The sequence below is a fragment of the Periplaneta americana genome, chromosome 4 (genome assembly GCF_040183065.1).
Source record: "Periplaneta americana isolate PAMFEO1 chromosome 4, P.americana_PAMFEO1_priV1, whole genome shotgun sequence".
Taxonomy (NCBI): domain Eukaryota; kingdom Metazoa; phylum Arthropoda; class Insecta; order Blattodea; family Blattidae; genus Periplaneta; species Periplaneta americana.
Genome location: NC_091120.1, coordinates 87,801,972 through 87,823,324, shown reverse-complemented (window position 1 = coordinate 87,823,324; position 21,353 = coordinate 87,801,972). Strand labels below are relative to the sequence as shown.

Sequence of the window (21,353 nt, the reverse complement as noted above, 5' to 3'; positions counted from 1 at the left end):
TTGTAAAATAAGAAAAATACCAAGGTACAGCAATGCTTTCCGGCATTGTTAGTAGTAAATATATCCTACATCAGTATAGTAATATATATCAATATTCATCAATTCAATTAATATTTGTGAAGGAACTATTAAAAAACCTTGAAAATTAAGATTATTCTAATAATTTTCACACCTCTGTAAGTAACAGAACAAATGCCAAAACATAGTTTTGAGATAATCAACAAAATTTAAAAAACAATTATACTTATAACCCACTGTAGAAAAGCACGAAAAAAAATATTGACGTAGAAATACCCCATAAGCTTTGTGTTATGCATATATTGTTACTGGTACTGTAACTAATTAAGTTCAAGTACAAAAAAAATACAAAATTTGAAAATAATATAACAGTACATATCCAATGGCATTAACATAAAAAACTATACAAGTGCCACGAAAGAATTTTTAACTTTACTTCACTAGGTCCTCAAAGAAGGGAATATTTTCTTCTTTCAGATAGGGGATCATTTTAGTTGTCCTATCTCTTGTCTTCAGACAGTCTTGTTACACCCTGAAATGGTTTCCACTGCACCTGTTGAAGATCAGACGGTTTCACTTTTTTCTTTAAGGCGTGGATTTCCTTGAACTCTTTAATATCATTCTAAGTTGACCGAATTTGGATTACCCTTAGTTGTTCAGCCGTCTATCTCATCCACTGTGCTTTCGAAATGTGCACGTTAATGGTGTTGAAGATACTTTTCAGGTGCTGACTGCAAATAAAAAAAAAAATCTGTCTCTTGACTATTAATATGAAAGATGTTGTGTGTATGGCTTCGACGATAAAGTGAACTGAATCAGTTGGCACTTAACGATCACAAAACTTAAAAGAAAAAGTACTGGAAAAAAAAAATAAGAAATTTAAATAAAGAATATGAGGTACTTACTTGTTAATTAAATGAAAAAAAAATGTTGTTGTTGTTGTTTTCTAATGCCAGGCGTTTGACAATAAAGTCATTTGACCTCTTGCACTCCAATATTTTTCGAAGATATTATCATGACCAGCCACTGAAGCACAGATTTTGAGGTGTTCCGAATCCATTTCTTGGTTTGAGTTGCACAATGGGCAGTTAGGGGACTGATATATTCCAATTCTATGCAGGTGTTTGGCCAAACAATCATGGCTCGTTGCCAATCTAAATGCAGCTACAGACGATTTTCGTGGTAAATCGGGAATAAACTGTGGATTATGACGCATTTCATTTTTTCCCTTGAGATTGTTTTACCAAATTTTGTTTGTTGAAGTCTAAGTATGTAGATTTAATAAATCTTTTCACAGAGTAATACGTAGGATTTAGTAACATGTCTGTAAGTAGCAGTGCTGCCCTTCTTTGCTAAAGCATCCGCATTCTCGTTTCCCAGGATTCCACAATGGGATGGTATCCATTGGAATATAATTTTTTTATTGAGTGATATTAATTGAGAGAGCATTTTAGTTATTTCTGCTGTTTGAGATGAAGGTGTGTGTTTAGAGACGATTGATAGAATAGCTGCTTTGGAGTCTGACAATATAACTGCATTCCTAAATTTATTTATGTGGCATAGAAGATTCCTGAGACATTCACTTATTGCAGTGATTTCACCATCAAAACTTGTTGTTCCATACCCAAGAGATCTATAAAGTGAGAAGAGACAGCACATAACACCTGCACCGGCAGCCGTGGTGCAGCTTAACTACAAAATCAAACAATATAATATTGTTGTTAATGTTTTTTTTTTTTTTTTTTTCGGTAAACAAAAATGATGTAACTTTAAACTAAGTTACACTGACAAATCCATAATTCTGCAAAGTTACATAAAATATTCTGAATAAAATAGCCCTAGCTTTTCCTTCACTTCTTAATTTCTTCCTCTCTTTCTAGTTTTTCCCCTTCCATTTCACAGTATTAGGTTTTATTTACTTTTAATAAGTCCATAATACAGCTACTTCATCTGACGAGCTCTTCACATTAATTAGAAATAAGTTTAGATATTATGTTTTAGCGCTTGACTTATTATTTAACTATTAACACTGGTGAATGACTCGTGCACTAACTTGCGGATTTTTTCAGTAACTATTTTGCGTTTGTTCTGTGATTAGATCAGAATATATACAGTATTATTGGCGATGACATTTATAACATTATTTCACCACTAACTCAAATTTCAACTTTTTGGCACTTGACATGTTATTTATTTACATGCCACATTTAGTTTCTGGTTTTTCGGTTCGTCTTTAGGGAAAAATAAATACTGTAACAAATTTTTTCATGGCAAAGCAATATGACTTTTTCGACAAACCAGCACACACAGAAAGGCAGAGGATGTTATTGAAAAATTAAGGGATAAAATTAGAAATGGTAAGCACAATAAGAGTTGGGCCTCTCCTCCGTAAGAGAGAAAAAGAGGAATAAAATTTGTCATCAGGGTAGGGTTGTTATAGAAAAGTAAACGAAAACTGGTGCAAAGATTGTCCGTTCATGACCTGCACATGTTTTACAACTAGTGCTTAGTAATAGTTGAAGATTAATTTCAATTGATCCCTTATTAACTCTTAGAAGCCGGAAGACTTGTACTACTATTGCACGCAAATGCTTAACTCTTAACCAGGGGTTCGTATACTTGCATAATCGGGTAATTTCGTGTTGGGCTTGTTAGCACAAGATATGTCTGGCCAGCATATCGTGCCTAAGATCGCAGGTTCATGTCCCGGTCACTGCAGTCAATTGAGCCTGTAGTAAAGGATGGGGAGGGCCCATGTAAAACAATCGGTGTAATGGTATGCATAGAAGCTGAAGGGGTTTCAGTTGACTGCAGTTGAAATGATTTTGCTCCTTTAAAAAAAAATTAAAAAATTTTTTGTTGTTGTTTTAATCAAGTGCATTGTCCTTAATGTTATATAAAATTAAATAATATCAACGTATTTTATATATAACATACAATTTATAACATGTTATATCACGTCATGACCATAATACTAGCTGACCACTATATTGGACACACGGCTCCTAACGGTTAACAAAGATTATTCACTGATACAGCTGTCTTAGAAGAAAGAGCATTGTGTAATTTTACCCAGAATTTTGATCAATTTCATCAGTTAACAATATAATTAATTTGTATTATGTATTTAAAATACACTAATTGTACGTATGTGTTTGATGTAATGTTTAAAATTGAAGAATTAACCTTTGTGTCTCTTTTAAATAGAAGCTATGTAAAGGCGAAAAGAGGTTGATAGAAGAAACTGAGATACCTACTTGGAAGAAACCTTCCAAGCATTTACCATACATTTGAGAACATAAATTTTATTATTGGTTAAAAGATTGGAAGCTTTATTTTGAAGTGCATACAATTTTTTATTAATATGTTTGTTTCAGAATTAAAAACGCTGAGTTTATCACAACTCAATGAACTTTACCTGGAACTAGAAGTGCTGATTCGGGAATTTTCAGAGACACTTATCGCAGAACTCGCATTGCGTGATGAATTGGAATATGAAAAGGAACTGAAGAACACATTTATCTCGCTGCTACTGGCTGTACAGAATAAACGACGACAATATCATGTTGAACGTAAACGAACAGGACGCAGCAATACTGCAACCCGCACACCTAATGGTCTTGACCCCAAGGTGAGTGAAAGTAAAACAAATTTAACAACTCTGATTAATGGTCATTCAAAATTTGCATTTTGAAAATCATGAGGATCTGTTATTTCGTATTTCAACAATAATAGATTTTCTTTTATTTTCTTTAGTTGAAGGCTATTTAAGTGAAATGATTCAAAAGTAAATGTTCATTGCTTTCACCCTATTATTTACCATGTTGTGTGGATATTGAAAGCATACCGAATTAAATGTAAACTATTTCTTATTATTCTTTGCAACACACATGTTTAGGCTACACACGTTCCCTGCAGAATTTAATTCTGCTGTTAGAAAATGTGTGTTCTCCCTACAGGAAATGTAAAAGTTTTGCGTTTGACATCACAGAAGGTACATGTCGAGATCAACATTGTTATCTACTAGTAAATATCTTTATTTAACTGCATACGTTATTGTGTGTTGATAGAAATCACGTGATATAGCTATATCTACTAGTAAATATCTTTATTTAACTGCATACGTTATTGTGTGTTGATAGAAATCACGTGATATAGCTATTTATAATACAAGGCTACTACAAAAGAATCATTCGTTTTCAAACTGCTATATTCTCCAAAGGTATTCCTTGTACAACAATGAGTGATACATCAAAAGAACCGGAAACGCACCTGGTTTGCATTGTGTACACCAGTTGGCAGCATGAGTGTAGTGCCTGCACAAAATGGTGACAAAACAAGAAAACAGTTTTTGTGTGTTGGAATATGTGAGATGTAAGTCTGTTATAACAGTGCAATGCGCATTCAGACACGAACCGCCATGTAAACAGAGCATTTTGCGGTGGTATCAGCAATTCAGGGACACTGGTTGTCTGTGTAAGGGAAAAAATACCGGTCAACTGACAGTGCCTGATGAAACAGTGGAGAGAATGCTAGAATCTTTCGTGCTTAGTCCACAAAAATCAACAGCCCGTGGAAGTCACGAACTTGGAATACCACAGCAAACTGTGTGGAAGATTTTGCGACGACAAACCATATCATTCAAACCTCATTGGATGCTTGCTGTCTGTGAATACCTGAACCATGAACTGCCGAATCACTGGATTGGGCATGTTGGTGCATATGACCAAGCTCTGTTCCCTTGGCCCCCCAGGTCACCAGACCTAACGCCATGTGACTTCTACCTTTGGGGGTACATTAAGGACCGCGTCTATGTACCTCCACTGCCACAAACACTGGTACAGCTGAGGGAGCGCATCAATAATGTAGTAATGGCCATTGACAGGACAACGCTACACAATGTGTGGAACGAACTGGATTACTGCCTGGACGTATGTCATGTCACCTGAGAGGCACACATAGAACATTTGTGGAGTGTGGGAATAAATGTGTTGCGTGTATGATTCTTTTGATGTATCACTCATTGTTATACGAGTAATACTTTGGAAAATTAGCAGTTTGAAAATGAATGATTCTTTTGTAGTAGCCCTGGGTGTTGTAATCATTTTTAATATTACTTTTATATGCGTGAAACGTGTATTTTCGTGAAAATCTCAAATGTATGTCCTATAAGAAGGTGTGAAAATACATAACATGGACTGCATTTAAATGGTAGAGGCAAGAAGCACATTTCGCTTCTTATTGCTGTTCGCATTAGAGATATCAGTAACCATTTGTGAGTAAACAGAGTTCTGATATTTCAGTGTCCGTAAAACAGGTTCATTTAAATGTTGAATATTATGAAGTTTCAAATAATGAATATTCTAAACACAGTGATTTAACTATTATTCATCAAAATATTAAGGGATTAAAACAAAAAACTGATTACTTAATCAATGCTTTACCATCTCAAAGTCATAAACCTCACATATTATGTATAACAGAACATCTTGTGAAACAACAGGACATAATATTATGACTGCCTGTACTTGGGTATATTTTAGGATTTAATGTCTGTAGACATATCTTTAACAAGGGAATGCTTATACTTTTGCTACAAGATGATTTGTTATTTATTTAGTATTGATGTGTTTGATTTCTGTAGAGAACAAGATATCGAAATTTATCTGTAGAATTGAAATTGGTGGCCAGTAACAAACTTTTATTATCTTGTGTGCTTGTAGGAGGCTATAGTTTAAAAAATATACATACATATATATGCATAAACAGAAAATTTCCGTAAAAGTAAATTAAACTTGCTCCTTGAAACTCAATACTCTACTTGTATGCCCGTGAACACGTGTATTGTGTTTTTTGTTTCTTTATTTCGCACTTAGTGTGCATTACTTCTTAAAAGAACTCGTTTTTCTTCATTTCCTCTCTCTCCTTATCCCTACTTATTTTTATGATCTATTGTAGGACTTAATATTATTACGATCACACACAATATTGTAAAGTGCATGAAAAAGAGCAGTGCCATAAAGGAATCTTATTTCTGTGTCACTTTAACAACAAGCAGTTGTTAGTCACTAACAATCGACAGCACGGATGAAGAATTTGCTGAAAGTCTGTAATCATATCTATTATTATGAAGGTATAAATCTGGTTTTGTGTAATAGTCATAGGACGTTACAGCAGTTCACAACAAATTACACATGCTTTTCCCTTGTCAAAGACACTTTCTTTTTATATTGCGTATAATGAGAACATAAAAATCCAATAGTCACCTAATGAGTACCGATAGTTACCATAAGTTTTGTAAAAAAAAAAAGTGGGAAAGCTAGACAATAGAGATCTGCAGGCAGCAAGGAAGAAATTCAGTGATGTGCTGGTGTGTAAGTGTTATTAGAAAGAAAATTATTACAGAGATGTCCAAACAGCAATGGCCAGTAAAATCTGATGTAATTATATAACTTAGACAAACATTGTTGAGACGAAAACCTTAATTGACATATTATTCTCATAATTATTTAAATATGTTGCATAAGCTTTGATTATGTTTTTTTATGAATACATAACAATGAAGCAGTCTTCCAAGTTTGGAAATTTCACATTTTAAACAGTCTAAAGCTGCATCTACACCGTTCAATTTTCCATACATATATGCATGCAATCTGGGAAGAATATTGAAAGAATCAAGTTTAAAATGTGTGTTCAATTAAGATGCACGAAGATTTTGTATCTACATGGTGCGCCGTTTTGACAGTCATCTTTACTACGTTTACAGTATTATATTAATTAATATTAAATATCAATCTTGCATGCATTGCTTGAATGTGTAAAGTTGAAAGAAAAGTTGAACCATGTAGATGCACTTTAAGAGATTCCTGTTTAAGTATAGACATGAGCTTTATTTCTTAACCTCAAATCAGCCATTACATGTCATGGTAAAACAAATATTCTGTAGGTACAATATTAAATAGAATTTGTAACTTCTGCACTGTAACATGGATTAGAAGTTAAGTTTCCCGACTTATTGTGTAATTTGCATACTTTGTTTACGTTGCTAGTACCTGACAACAGTCATCCCATACCATTTGGGAAGCGGGCCACCAGACAACCAAGCTCTACAAGTCCTTATCAAAAGTAAGTAATAATTACTGGTATATGGATTCTCAGAAGAAGCCTGAGCGATGTGTTACAATCGAAATCATTCAACCCCTTCCTGACATTAATAATATAGAAATTAATTTTAAATAAGTAAATTGATAATTATGATCTCTAAGTTAAGAATAGCCTACTTATCGGCAATTTTTTTTCATTTGTTGATCATCACTTTTAAATATACATTTTCAATGATAATATATATTTTATGCCAGAAAAGATTTTTATATATAGCCTACTATTTTCAAATTAATTTATTAATGAAAATAACATACTGGTGTCAGGTAACAATTATGACCCTTGTAATAAATTGTTAAAATATATATTTACTTACAAATGGCTTTTAAAGAACTCGGAGCCGCCTTCACATAAGCCCACTGTCGGTCCCTATCCTAAGCAAGATTAAAATCCAGCTCTACCATCATATCCCACCTCCCTCAAATCCATTTTTGTATTATCCTCTCATCTACATCTCGGCCTCCCCAAAGGTCTTTTTTCCTCCGGCCTCCCAACTAACACTCTATATGCTTTCTGGACTCACCCATACATACTACATGCCTTGTCCATCTCAAACATCTGGATTTAATATTCCTAATTATGTCAGGTGAAAAATACAATGCGTGCAGTTCTACGTTGTGTAACTTTCTCCTGTAACTTCATCCCTCTTAGCCTCAAATATTTTCCTAAGCACCTTATTCTCGAACACTCTTAACCTCTGTTCCTCTCTCAAAGTGAGAGTCCAAGTTTCATAACCATACATAACAAATGGTAATATAACTGTTTTATAAATTCTAACTTTCAGGTTTTTTCAGAGCAGACTGCATGACAAAAGCTTCTTAACCGTATAATAACAGGCATTTCCCATATTTATTCTGCGTTTAATTTCCTCCCGAGTGTCATTTATATTTGTTACTGTTGCTCCAAGATATTTGAACTTTTCCACCTCTTCGAAGGATAAATTTCCAATTTTTATATTTCCATTTCGTACTATGTTCTGGTCACGAGACATACTTTGTCTCTTCGGGATTTACTTTCAAACCTATCTCTTTACTTCAAGTAAAATTTCCGTGTTTTCGCTAATTATTTTTGGATTTTCTCCTAACATATTCATGTCATTCGCATAGACAAGCAGCTGATGTAACCCGTTCAATTCCAAACCCTCTCTGTTGTCCTAGACTTTCCTAATGGCATAATCTAGAGACGTAGCTGGGAGGATAATATTAAAATGGATTTGAGGGAGGTGGGATATGATGATAGAGACTGGATTAATCTTGCACAGGATAGGGACCAATGGTGGGCTTATGTGAGAGCGGCAATGAACCTCCGGGTTCCTTAAAAGCCATAAGTAAGTAAGTAAGTAATATTAAAATCTTCCTAAAAAAGTTATCTTATCTTGTAAAAACTATAGTGTTGCCATTAATTTTCTAATATTCTCATATATACATACATACATACATTCATACATACATACATACATACATACATACATACATACATACATACATACATACATACATACATACATACATACATACATACATACATACATACATACATACATACATACATACATACATACATACATAAACAACAAACAACAGTAAAACTTCATTTATACATTTTATGGGTGTCTGAAGACAAAACGTATGAAGAAAATGTATAAATGAAATGACATTAAATTTAATAACATCTGGCATAAACTATGCCCTCAAATTGTGGTAACTGTTTCATAATTTGTTCAGTTACATCATGGTGTGTTGCGAAATGTTTCACTGTTTCTAAACTGTAATAGCATCATTAGAAGACACAAGATTGTTGAAGGCAAGTGTGGGCAACTTCGAATTTCCACGAATTTCAAAGTGAATCACATCTTAAAATGTACAGTACACATGCTGTATTTTCACATTCTTACATTATCACTGTAATCGTATAAGTCTAAAAAAAATTAAGAAACTAGTGAAATGCTTTGTGTGGAGTGTGGGGCAGAAATGTGGATATTACGACGAAGTGAAGAGAAAGAACTAGCAGCATTTGAAATGTGGATATGGAGAAGAATGGAGGATGTCAAATGGACAGACAGAATAAGAAATGAAGCTGTCTGGAGAGAGTGGGTGAAGAAAGAATAATGCTGTAACTGATCAGAAGAGAAAAAGAAATTTACTGGGTCACTGGCTAAGAAGAAACTGCCTACTGGAGGATGCACTAGAATGGTGAATGGGAGGAAAGTTCGGGACAGAATAAGATATCAGATAATAGATAACACTAAGATAATGGATTATATGCGGAGACAAAGAGAAAGGCAAAAAAGGGGGAAGATTCGAGAATGCTGGGTTTGCAGTGAAAGTCCTGTCTTGGGCAGAAAACTATGAATGAATGAATGTATGAATGAATGAATGAATGAAGTGTAAGAAACACTTAATCGAAATAGATTAACATGGAAGGTATAGGAATTTTGCAGGGACTTCAGAAAAAAAAGAACAAATGTGAAAGAAGGCATAAGTGCAAAATGTACAAAAGAAGTTTTACTATAATAATAATAATAATAATAATAATAATAATAATAATAATAATAATAATAATAATAATAATAATAATAATAATAATAATAATAATATCACCATCATCACAATCTTTACATCATACGCTCTAGATCTGTTCTGTCCACGTTTTATTGATTGTTCAGGCTTTTTTTTTTATTAGGTTTTCATGTTTAATTGCACGGTACTGCATGATCTTTAGTCTGATGTGGTCATTGTGCATCTATGAGACGTGCTGGCAACTAATAATTTCTGTATGGAGTTATGATGTCTATTAAGTTCGGCATATTTTGTTGACAGATATATTCATTTCTCTGATGTTAGAGCAGTGTGTAATAAAATTGCTAAGATTCAGAACAATTGCATCTCTGCTGCTTCAATTCTTTTTATTTTTCTTGTAGACACGCTCTGAACCATATGTAAGTGTAACAAATGCCATAGTGTTATAACATTTTAAAATTATTTCTACTTTTAATCTTCTGAGTAGTGACTTCTTTATAGTCGCTTTGAGTTTTTCGAGAGTAGATAGTCTAGATTCAGTATCATTATTTTTAGTGAAAGAAATCATGATGACAATAATACCTCAAGAAATAAAAGAATTAAAAGTGCTATTCTAACACATTCTTCGCTCTCTCCCTCTCTTTCAGTATTGAAAGCTATCAATGAAGATAGTCCAACTGTTCCTACACTTTTGACAGATTACATACTAAAAGGTGAGTATGTTTTATAGCACTCATATCATATGTATGATTGAAGTAAAACCAACGGAAAATATATGCGAAAAATTTGTACATTTACCAATGATTAGATTAGATTAGAGTAGAATAGATTTTTTATTAGCTTTTGAAATATAATTATTCATGACATCATCAGTGTACATTAATCTAACAGTGATAAACATGATGAAAATAGAATATTTTACAATCTTCTTAATCTTAGGTAACATATCACCTGCTTATTAAATACGAAACTAGTTGCTTAGAATATAATGCACTAGTTAGTAAATAAGGTAGGCTTACTGTTTACCCAGTCAGGTTATACTGAAATGATGGGGTATGGTAGGGTTAGCTAGGTCTTAAAATCATTATAGTCTCTGGGAATGTGAATAATCTGAGTTACAACAGCAGTAAATATGCGCACAATTGAGGACCGTTCTTGCAAAACTTGCTAACTGCAGAATTTGCAAAATTGAGATTTTTATGGATTCGTTAACATAAGGCAGGCCTCTACATGATGTAAAAGGCGTCTTAGTAAAATTGGATTATTTCTCTTCATTTTAGTGTGTCAAAATGTGATCGTTTTTTCAAAACTTGCTTTCTGCTATAAGTAAGAGTTACAGCAAAACTTCCTTACTACAGTGTTTTGTCTCTCCTGTAAAATTTAGTTTTTTCAGTTAGCAAGTTTTGCAAAAACGGTCCTCAATTGTATTTTGCTGTAACATTTCGAAGTCTGCATTTGAACATTTTTTGCAGAATATTTAAATTAGGCACTACTGGTAGGCTTGCCGTTTTATTGCCATCATCAATTTTTATTTATTCACTCCTCTCTTGGCACACTTCTACATAGATATCCTCAAGGTTGTCTTTTGATTAAGACTAAAGAGATTAAACGTAGTAGTGCTTGAGACAGAGAGGTGAGTTATAATTAATTCTCTTATGGAGTTAGTATAAATTTGAAATTGAATATTATGATCTCTGTGGTTCTGGAAGAATTTATATTGGTGCCGCTGGCAAGATTGTCGTCCATTGTTGATATTTATATTGCCTATAATTGTAGAACATATGTAGTGATTAAGTTCACCGTAATATCACAGTCAAGTATATACAGTCACGAAGTTCAATACGTAGTAAATATGCATCCATAGGTAGTTGCTAACCACTAGGATCGCTACTATCGCCTCATTACAGACAATGCGAAATAGTACCTGCACAGTCTATTGTTTGTAGTACCCTCAACAACTCAAGCTTCGTGACTGTACAGTATATACTAGACTGTGGTAATATCGTAAATATGCAGTATTCACTTCGACAGTGTTTTTTTGTCAATAATGCACTCGAATTTGCAAGTATATTTTCCTTCAGTTCCTACATTACATGGACTATGTATGCTCATAAACGCGATTTCTTTGTTGCTGTTTTCTGACATGACGTGGCATATGGGTAGCCTATGTCCTGGCTTAATGAGCACAATAGTTTCTTTGGTGAGTTCAGTAAATGTTACGAACATCATTCACACAAGTTTTAAGAAATTGCAGGTCTATGTTTTCCACTCTCGCTAACAAGTAAGCCAGTTTTTTCAGCTTTCTCACTATCGACAAAATTGTTGCTTGGTTGAAACACTGTGCACAACAAATTCTGTTCGAAATGTCCGTTGCGTTTTAACCAGGGAATTTGTCATTCAGTACGTTTTTAGCACAAAAGCATGCTGTCGAAGTAAGTACTGTATTTTGTGATATTCGGCGAAATAATTACTACCAATACATGCATTCTGCAATAATAGCCAATATCAATATCAACAATGGATCACAATTGTGCCTGGGGTATCAATATAAAATTCTTCCAGAACCACAGAGATGATAATCAATTTCAAGTTTATACTAGCTCCCAAAGAGAAATGATAACTCATTAAAATGACAAAGTTTATATGGATCACTCTGTATAATATACAGAGAGACAGGGGAAATCCTCAACAAAGGAACTTGCCAAAAACCACACACAAAAGATCGGCAAAACCATAAAATATTAGGTCTCTATTGGGAAGCAAGAGCAAGCAAGCTACTTACATCTAATCACCATTGTACAATAGCAACAACAGTATCTGAGTACCAGTATATCCCCAGAGTTTCAGTTAGAGTTTCAACACGAGTGCCTCTTGTGAATACCAGTAACAGGATGCATTTTTATGGCGAATTATATTACAGTGGATTATTTTTTCTTTCACTATTTATCTGGTTTAACATACATGCTATAAAACAACTAGTCGATAAATTTCCATTTCAAGTACAGATGTAGGCTAACTGGTTGATGGGAGAGGGAGTAGCACCTTGTTTTATTTAGCCATAAGCATTTTTCACTAAAAGGTTGACTGTGAATATTCTATACCAGATTCTGCCTCATTAGAATGAGAACTGTAGAAATGGAAGAGTTAAAAATTTCAATAAATAATTTCATGTACTGAACATAAACAATGTACAGAAACACTTGCCACTGTGGAGATTGGCATCTGTGTTGTAACACAGCTGACTGTAAACAATTTGCAGCATTAAGACGACATATCTCGTTAGGTAAGAGGACTGTGTAATATATTCCATAATAATACTGTCTCAAGTGTTTATACACCTCCACGTCGTTTTTGTGTTCGCCCATTTCAAAGTAAAAGAAAACTATCCATGTGAGAAAATATGGCGTTGGGACCGTGATTTTGCAACGATCAATGCGATGAAACGATAGTTTGAGGAACGATGGAACTGGGGAAAAAAATAACATTATTTATATGGGACTATTTCCGGGACCAAAAAAAAAAGTGGACGAAAAAGACGGGAAAACAACGATAACAGGAACGATGCATCAAGGTTCCACTGTATTCATTATTAAAGAAAATTTTCTTTTCAGTGTTGTGTCCAACGTAAGGAAATGGCAGCTATGAAGAAATAGAAGAGTCAACACATCATTCTACCTACCAACACTATTTAACGTAACAGATAATGTGCTTCGAAACTTCAAGTCTTATTATGTACGACAGTTACATGTAATTGTAAACCACACATGTACTAGTTGTAAGTAGAATACTCTCCACAAGTATCAATGGTACATACTAACTCATTGTAAACATAGATTGAGTTACCACAGATGAAAGGGAAATGGATCTCTAGGCACTTGTGATAAACAATGTTGGTAACATCTTTTACTTTTTCACATTAACTGAAAATTCTACCCGAAGTTCATGGAGAATATTGTTTGAATTATTCTGAAGTTCAATTAAAATTTCTCGTCTCATGTATCCTATTATTGTCATAAAACTCATTTCTTGACATAAATAAGTCATCATTTATCTTTTTAAACAAAGAACACAAAGTCTTAAATTGTCTATTTGATGTTGGAAACCCATATAGGCTACAACTATTATCACTTGCATCAAATAATGGCATGATACACATCATTAATATTTACAGCTATGTAAATTGCTTCACTTTGAGGTTACCTAGATTATAAATTTTTGTTTAAGTGCGAATAAATCCAGGAAACAGGACTAAATTTGTACAGACATGAGCACTGAGGGACATGGGGACCAGTTTGCTATTACTGATCTTTCTTTGTCAGTAATAGGGTATTAAACAGAAGCGTATTATTGGTATATGACTGTGAATGCCCCATAGTGCCACTGAGCACTTACAGCCCAACTCCTAGGAGGCTGTGAGATAAATTTAACATTAGTAAAAAAAAAAAAAAAGAATTCTGCCCATGTCTGAAATGGTAAAAGTTAATAAATCAGATATGAAAGAAAAACCTCTAACTGCCAACAGGTGTTTCTTCATACACACAAAATACATTAAATAAACCGTATAATTCAATGCAATTACTTTCTTCTTCAAAATTATCTATACTAATAATAAGCACAAGAAGTTACTAATGAAGCATATTTCTTGTAAACTTCAATATTATTAAGGCTGCATAAATAAATGTCTACGAAATCCAAGTAACTTTATTCTGGTTCATAAGCACAAGGTGGGAAAAGAACATTTTACAACACTAATTTTAAAATGTCTTGTGCTTAAAAAAATTTGATTGTGTTTGTAAGAAGTGCATGCAACACAACTAATCTATCTGTGTATTATGTTGTTCTTTTCCTCTCACGTGTCACAATTGGTCACGTTTTCAGGTGCGAAATTGAAGACTGTTGTTGTAAAATATTTTATACTCATTATTAGTCATCTTCCAAAACTTTGCCATTTGTAAATTTGATTACATCATAAATGGTGCAAATTGAACAGAGGCTATACATAAACGTGACAAAATACAACAGGAGAAGTACTGAAGTAAATTATCTTTAAGCTATTCTGTAACAGTGGTTAGGCCTACTGTACCAACATCAAATATTCGGTGAATAGGCATTAATGATATTAATTACAAATACGGTACATAAATTTGTGTTCATATAAAGTTCGACTTCCTTTTAAACGAAAATTATATTTGTAATTTTCTACTTGCTCTCTTCTTCTTTTTTCATTGACCACTATTCAGTAACTTTTAAAAATAAATTTGAATAAAATCGTTACTTTTGCTTTCATAATATAACTTCTTAATGAACATAATTATAATATATTGGCTGTGGAATAAGAGCACTATACAATTTTTCATAATTATAAAAATGAAATGAGCCACTAGCTGCAGGTAGGGCTTCAATAGTACCTAGTTGAGATTGTATTTAGTCTATTTAATCTGATTTTAAATATATTTGTTTATGGTAGTTCAGTTATCTATTAAAATTAATTATATAACAGGTCATTTTTAAAGGTATCAATACATTCTGAAGGGAGTCATATGAAAGAATATATTGTTGTAAATAGTCACAAAAAGTCATTACTGATTTGTCTTCACTCTTACATCATTTTCATGTTAATAAGATCTTAAATTTAATTAATCTTAAAACTGATATCAAAGAAGATTTTCTATATTTATTTATAGATGTTAGAAAAGTTATGGATGTTCATTAAATATGGCCTGGTATATACTTACAAAATCTTTCTGATCCATGTTTTGTTTTAAAAACTGTAAAAAAGGACATACATGCTACAAACAGTTAAAAACATCATAACAGGTATAACTAAATTAGTTTTGTGTAATAAGATACACTATTTATCATAAAATATTTTTAGCTGTAACATTCTTATGATTTAGAAATGTGGTTATAACAACATTCATGTGTCACAATGAAAATTAAGTTGTAAATTACATAATTGACTAGTTTCGGCTTTGTGTCAGCCATCTTTAGAGCTAATGAGTTCCCAGTCAACTAGGTAATTTACAACTTAGTTTTCATGTTAACACTTGAAAGTTGCTGTTATAACCATATTCCGAAGTGATATAAAGTGTTAAAAGTATGTAATTAAGATGTCTAATTCTTATGATCTTTCAAAATGGAAGCAAAAGTTGAACTTAAGCATTGATCTGACAAGTGAGTACACGAAAAGTACGTATAGTATACCTAGGTATAAATCAGATTGAAGACTTAAATCACATACAGTGCAGTGGCCTCTTTTCAGACACTCGGATATAGAACACATATGATAGAAACATTACAGTTTCTTTTGAAAGCTGTTTTATCGTAAATACTCTATTTCCAGAAGGCAGTTTAACATGTTATTATTCCTCCTCATTATCTTCATTCAGATAGCATCCAACTCTAGTCTACGAATGATGAAGGAAGTATGAATGTATTAATTTATTACATGTTCAAATCGTCCATATAGTAATAAGGTACCGGAAATAGTTTTGTGTTGATATACAAAATTGCTTGGAGTGAGGGATTAAAAATATATATTATTACTGAATAAAGAAATAGACTACACTAGTCATCGGTGCCATGAGGTGGGGGAATATATAAATTTGTATTTTTGTTCAGTCCCTTCATATGAAACAGACTGTTCAAGATGTGGAAAGTAGCCTTTCCTAATATTATATTTATGCTATGGATATTAAATTATCATTCCAAGCTTCCTCTTGCAATATTTAGATAATAATTTTGTTGCAGAGTGTAAGGAGAATTTGGTGGTTGAAAACTGTTACTTTGGGACCCTAGCTAATACGAATTTCATTTGCAGCATTCCTCATCACTCAATTGTGTTGTTTTCTACGAGATCTCTTCTGTGCACTAGTAACTGATTAGCTAGGGATGGTTTTGTGATGCTATGTTGTACATTTTGTGTGTGAGTGTGTGTTAATTATAGGTTTTGCAATCTGTCTCAGTGCAATGTACCAATTCGAATACAGGTTTGTAATGTGATTGAAACCAGCTGGCCAAAAGGGAGGAAAAGAGATGTAACTGTACATAGTTATCTTTAAGTATTTAAAATCAAAACCGGAAAAAATGAATATGAGATATTAGCTCTCCAATTGTAGGAAATAATCTAGAAAGAAAAGAAACTCTAGATTGGTTAAGGAAAACCAAAGACTATGTTAGTTTTCTTCTCTTTTAGACTAAGGTAATTGCCGAGGTGGAGCCAATATTTAGCTGTAATTTTAATCTTTAACAGCTATGCTTCACCATCTTGCCATTCATTCAATTATCTGCGCTATGATTCGCTTTGAAATGAAATGAAACATTAATATTATGTATAAATTAAAATGTATCAAGCGAGACACTATTTCATGTTTCCTCGTGATGTAAAATGTGCATGTTTACTGTAGATGCATACATACTATGTACAATATGTAAAAAACAATTAATTTTAATTTTTATATGTACACAGTTTTAAGATGTATATTCTTCCTTGTTAAGTTCTTAGTATACTTTATAATTTTAGAGTTCATTTAATAACTACCCTGGAATGCAATCAATAATAATGCAGATTAATAAAAAAAAACAGAAATTCATGGTATCTAGTATTTTCATACAGAACAGTTTATCCCACAGTGCATGTTTACTTAAATTGTCTCTGCCATCTGTCATCCTAGTATTACCATTCCATGAGGAAGTGCCTGACCTTGATAGCAAGTACAAGAACATACCCTTTGTCCCATAGTAGAGACATTATATCCAACCAGCTACTTTAGCTAATACATACAGATTGAGAGAAAATATACATATATTTAGGAATGAGGGTACAAAGAGTTATTTTATTAATCAATCAATAAAGCTCTTTGCTTCCAAATGATTCTGATGGTGGTGTCTTTCTGATAAGCATCAATATTTTAAAATAATTTTAATGGCAGAATTACTTTATTGCAAGTATTCAAAATTTATAATTATTTCATACAACATTTTAGATAGTAATATTTTATATGCAGTCAGATAACTCAATTGGTAGAGCAACTGGTTACAGACTGGAAGGTCATGGATTCAAATAGTCCCAGATTAGGAGTGGAATTTTTTGTGTTTTCAAAATCTTTAATCTTTAACGTCCTGTCAAATTGAATACCATACTGAGTCTTTTCGAGGGGGAAAAAAAGGCAGTCAGAGTATGGTGCTCACCATTCCATTGTTAGAGCTTATTTTTCAGAACATTCATTAGACATTATTATTATTATTATTATTATTATTATTATTATTATTATTATTAATCATGATCATCTCTTTTTTATTTGGCCAAAACTATCAAAATACAAACAATATGGTAATGGGGAGAACTTTCATAATTCACAAATCTGCTTTATAAATTATTTTTAAAGAAATTTAGTACTGGAAATTGATATTGTTTCTATAAATCAGTTCTAACAATCGAATTTCTTGAAACATAAGATGGAGTACTAATGTCGTTAAAACATTTTTACCATACTCTTGAATGTCGTAATGATGTGTTAAAATACTGGATGCCTTAATTTCTCTAAATTATACGATCTGTCTGCACAGATGCAGCTTACAAGAAATCTTGTCATTTAACTTTGTGTCACATTATTTTCACACTGTGTACTACGTTCTATTGTGATGTTACACTAGAATATGTGGCTTTCTTGTTGCTACTTTTATTGTTCAGGTTGAGCTCCATCAGAACACTGGCCTTGCAATTTATCCTGTATGAATATGATGCAGTATTATTTATATTAGTAACTATATGTAATAATAAAAACGATGCCTTTGTAATTTATTTCTAGTTTCGATCCTTTCCTCCATTACGACCTGCCTTAATTTATTAATCTGCTGGTAGGTGTATAGGATGAACCAACCGTAAATAATGTCATTACACACATTACTTTCAGGGTGTTGTTTTTTTGAGATATTTCAAACAGAAAAATTTAATACAAGTTTACCCGTTTTTGCTTCCTTTTCGAGATAAAAATTATTTTATATGAAACATTCCATAGCATGTTTTGGGAAAGCCATTGATTTAATTCCCAATATGCTAAGTAAATTTAGGAGAGCAGTGTAATATGATGCTTGAAAGAATGTTAGTTTTGTTCTTTAAATGTGCAGAAATTGTTCCGAACATATGTAACATTGTGAAATTCCTTTGCAGAACAAAAAAGTTACATTTGTTTGGATCACATTTCTGCACTTTAAAGGACAAAACTAAAATTCTTTCAAGCATTTACTATAATACACTTACTTATTTATGGCTTTTAAGGAATCCGGAGGTTAAATTGACTGAGCATATTGGAAATTAAATCAACGACTTTCCCAAAACATGCTATGAAATGTTTCATATAAAATAATATTTATCTTGAAAAAGAAGCAAAAACGAGCAAAATTCTATTAAACCTTTTTTGTTTGAAATATCTCAAAGAATATTAATGACATTAAGACTTATGGTTCACGCTGTATAAGTAAGATTGAGTAGTTTATCATCTCTAACGAAAGGACAGTGATCATGCCAGTTTTTGGGTGGTGCAAATAGTAGCTACAGTATCATGTTCTAAAGGTAGTCACCACAATTCTAAGACTCTAGACATTAATTCCCAAGAATGATCAATGTAAATACGTTTTCAACATTTCAAAACTTACATTATGTTTCATGTTATTGTCTGTTCTCAGTGTCTGTAGAATGAGTCAAAACAAATTTCAAATATAGCAACTGTTTTCTTATTGGCTGACAGCAGCAAAGCGCAGTACATACATTTATTTGCTGCACTATAGAGATGAGAAAAGTTTCTCTTTTCCGGTACTGCTCATGGTTTCTCCTTAAATACACACTCCCAAATAGTTTCGAAATAATACAGTAGTTTGACAAATAAATTGTGAGCTGTAATTACTATTAATTAGTGTACCGGTATCGTCAGGGAGAAGTTCTGAAGGACTGTATAATGTCATACAGTGTGATACAGAAATCGGTTGACATTTGGGAAACATTACTAATTGTAAAACTGAAATAATTACTGTACAAAGTAACATAATGATGTGTTTCCTCTAAGATGTCCATTATCTGAGTGATCCTTTTCATTTATACTGTTAGATTGGCAGTACATACTATCTTTTTGTACCGTAAAATGGGGTGATTCCGACCATATGGTTTGAAACCGATCATATGCACGTGTTTCAACAATGGGGAGTGTGGGCGTTTCACTGTAACAATAATCACCAGGCCAACTCATGTTTCTTGTTCTTGTGTAATTGAGCTACAACAATGGCCAGTTATAGCGCGCGATGTCAACAGATTTTATCCTCAACAGACGTTTATAATATTTGTGGAGTTCGTAGAAGAAGGTGGTGTTTAATATAACTTCTCCTGTTGTAATTTACTACTGTTGTTAAATTGGTAAGTCATCATATTTTTACTTTCTAACAAGGTTCTTTAGTACTAGTATTAATTTGCATGCGCATAGCTAATGTCATTTTGATGCTACATATTAATAATCACAATGTTACAATTTTGTAGGGTGAATCCGATCATGCGGGTGTACGAGAAAGTTGTTGGGCCGACAAGAAAATCCAACTATAAACCAGAATTTCTCCTCAATGCGGTACCGAAATCTGAATTTCCAAGGTTACTGAAGGGTGTCTTTGAAAAAATAGGCATGAATATTCAAACCAATGTCATGTCTGGATTCAGGAAGGCAGGAATAGTTCCATTATGTCCGAATAAAGTCATTTCGTAGATTCCTGAAGAAGACACAGGTGACAATAATTCCGAAGGATCTTGGACATCAGCATTTGAAATGCAACTGAAAAAGGCTCGTTTTGTTGAATCATCAAATATAACACCTCGTCGAGCAAAACGCTTGCCCCTAACTCCGGGCAAAGGAATTGTGGCAAGAGACATTGTTGGAAGTGATGACAGTGATGAGGACGGGAAATCTGGTGTTTCTCAGGATTTAGTTTCTATTTCCACGTTATCCGACAATGAAGAAGAAGAAGAAGAAGAAGAAGATGATGATGAAAATGACGGCGAAGAAAAAGTTAAAGGAAAAAAGAAACAAAATGGACGTGAACATAATGGAAGTGGTATAGAAAATGGAAAAAGGAATGAAGAACTAAATAAAAATGATTTTGCCATTGTTAAATTCCCATCAAAAAAAGCGGATTCGATTTTTTATTGGAAGAATTGACAGTGTAGATGATGATGATGACACATATAATATGACTTTTTTAAGAAAGAAAGTTGCTGAAAGCAGTGTGTATTTTGTCTTTCCAGAAATTGAGGATGCTATTGAAGTAGAAAAAAAAAAAAAAAAACAAATTGTACGGAAGGTTGTGCCAGAGCATGGAAGGCGTGGTACATATATTTTCAATAATATTAATGTTTATGACATTGAATAGTAAGTCACATTGTTTGAAAATGTGTATCAATGCAGCTAGCTTAAGATAGAAATTGTTTTTGTAATGCCAGTTGTTTATTTGAGAGAACTTGTAGGACACTGTACACATCTTATAATACGTTTGTTAAAACAGAAACTGTAATAAAATTTGATTTATTTTATGGACAGGTTTTTTTAAAACTCAAAACAGTGGTGGGTTTCACCCATTGACAGTCTGAATCCGATAGAATAAAGAAAATAAATATGT

At 32.9% G+C, this 21,353-nt stretch overlaps 1 protein-coding gene across 1 annotated transcript in view; it reads left to right on the top strand.

Moving 5' to 3' along the window:
- The window catches only part of Unc-76 (fasciculation and elongation protein Unc-76), a 480,336-nt gene extending 461,835 nt beyond the window's left edge, over nt 1-18,501 (top strand). Inside the window, exons 6-9 of the mRNA XM_069823700.1 lie at nt 3,396-3,649; nt 7,068-7,143; nt 10,346-10,411; nt 13,310-18,501. Of these exons, the coding sequence (XP_069679801.1) occupies nt 3,396-3,649; nt 7,068-7,143; nt 10,346-10,411; nt 13,310-13,326 (413 nt within the window). The 3' untranslated portion in view covers nt 13,327-18,501. The remainder of the gene's footprint in view (nt 1-3,395; nt 3,650-7,067; nt 7,144-10,345; nt 10,412-13,309) is intronic.
- Nucleotides 18,502-21,353: the final 2,852 nt, after the last annotated feature.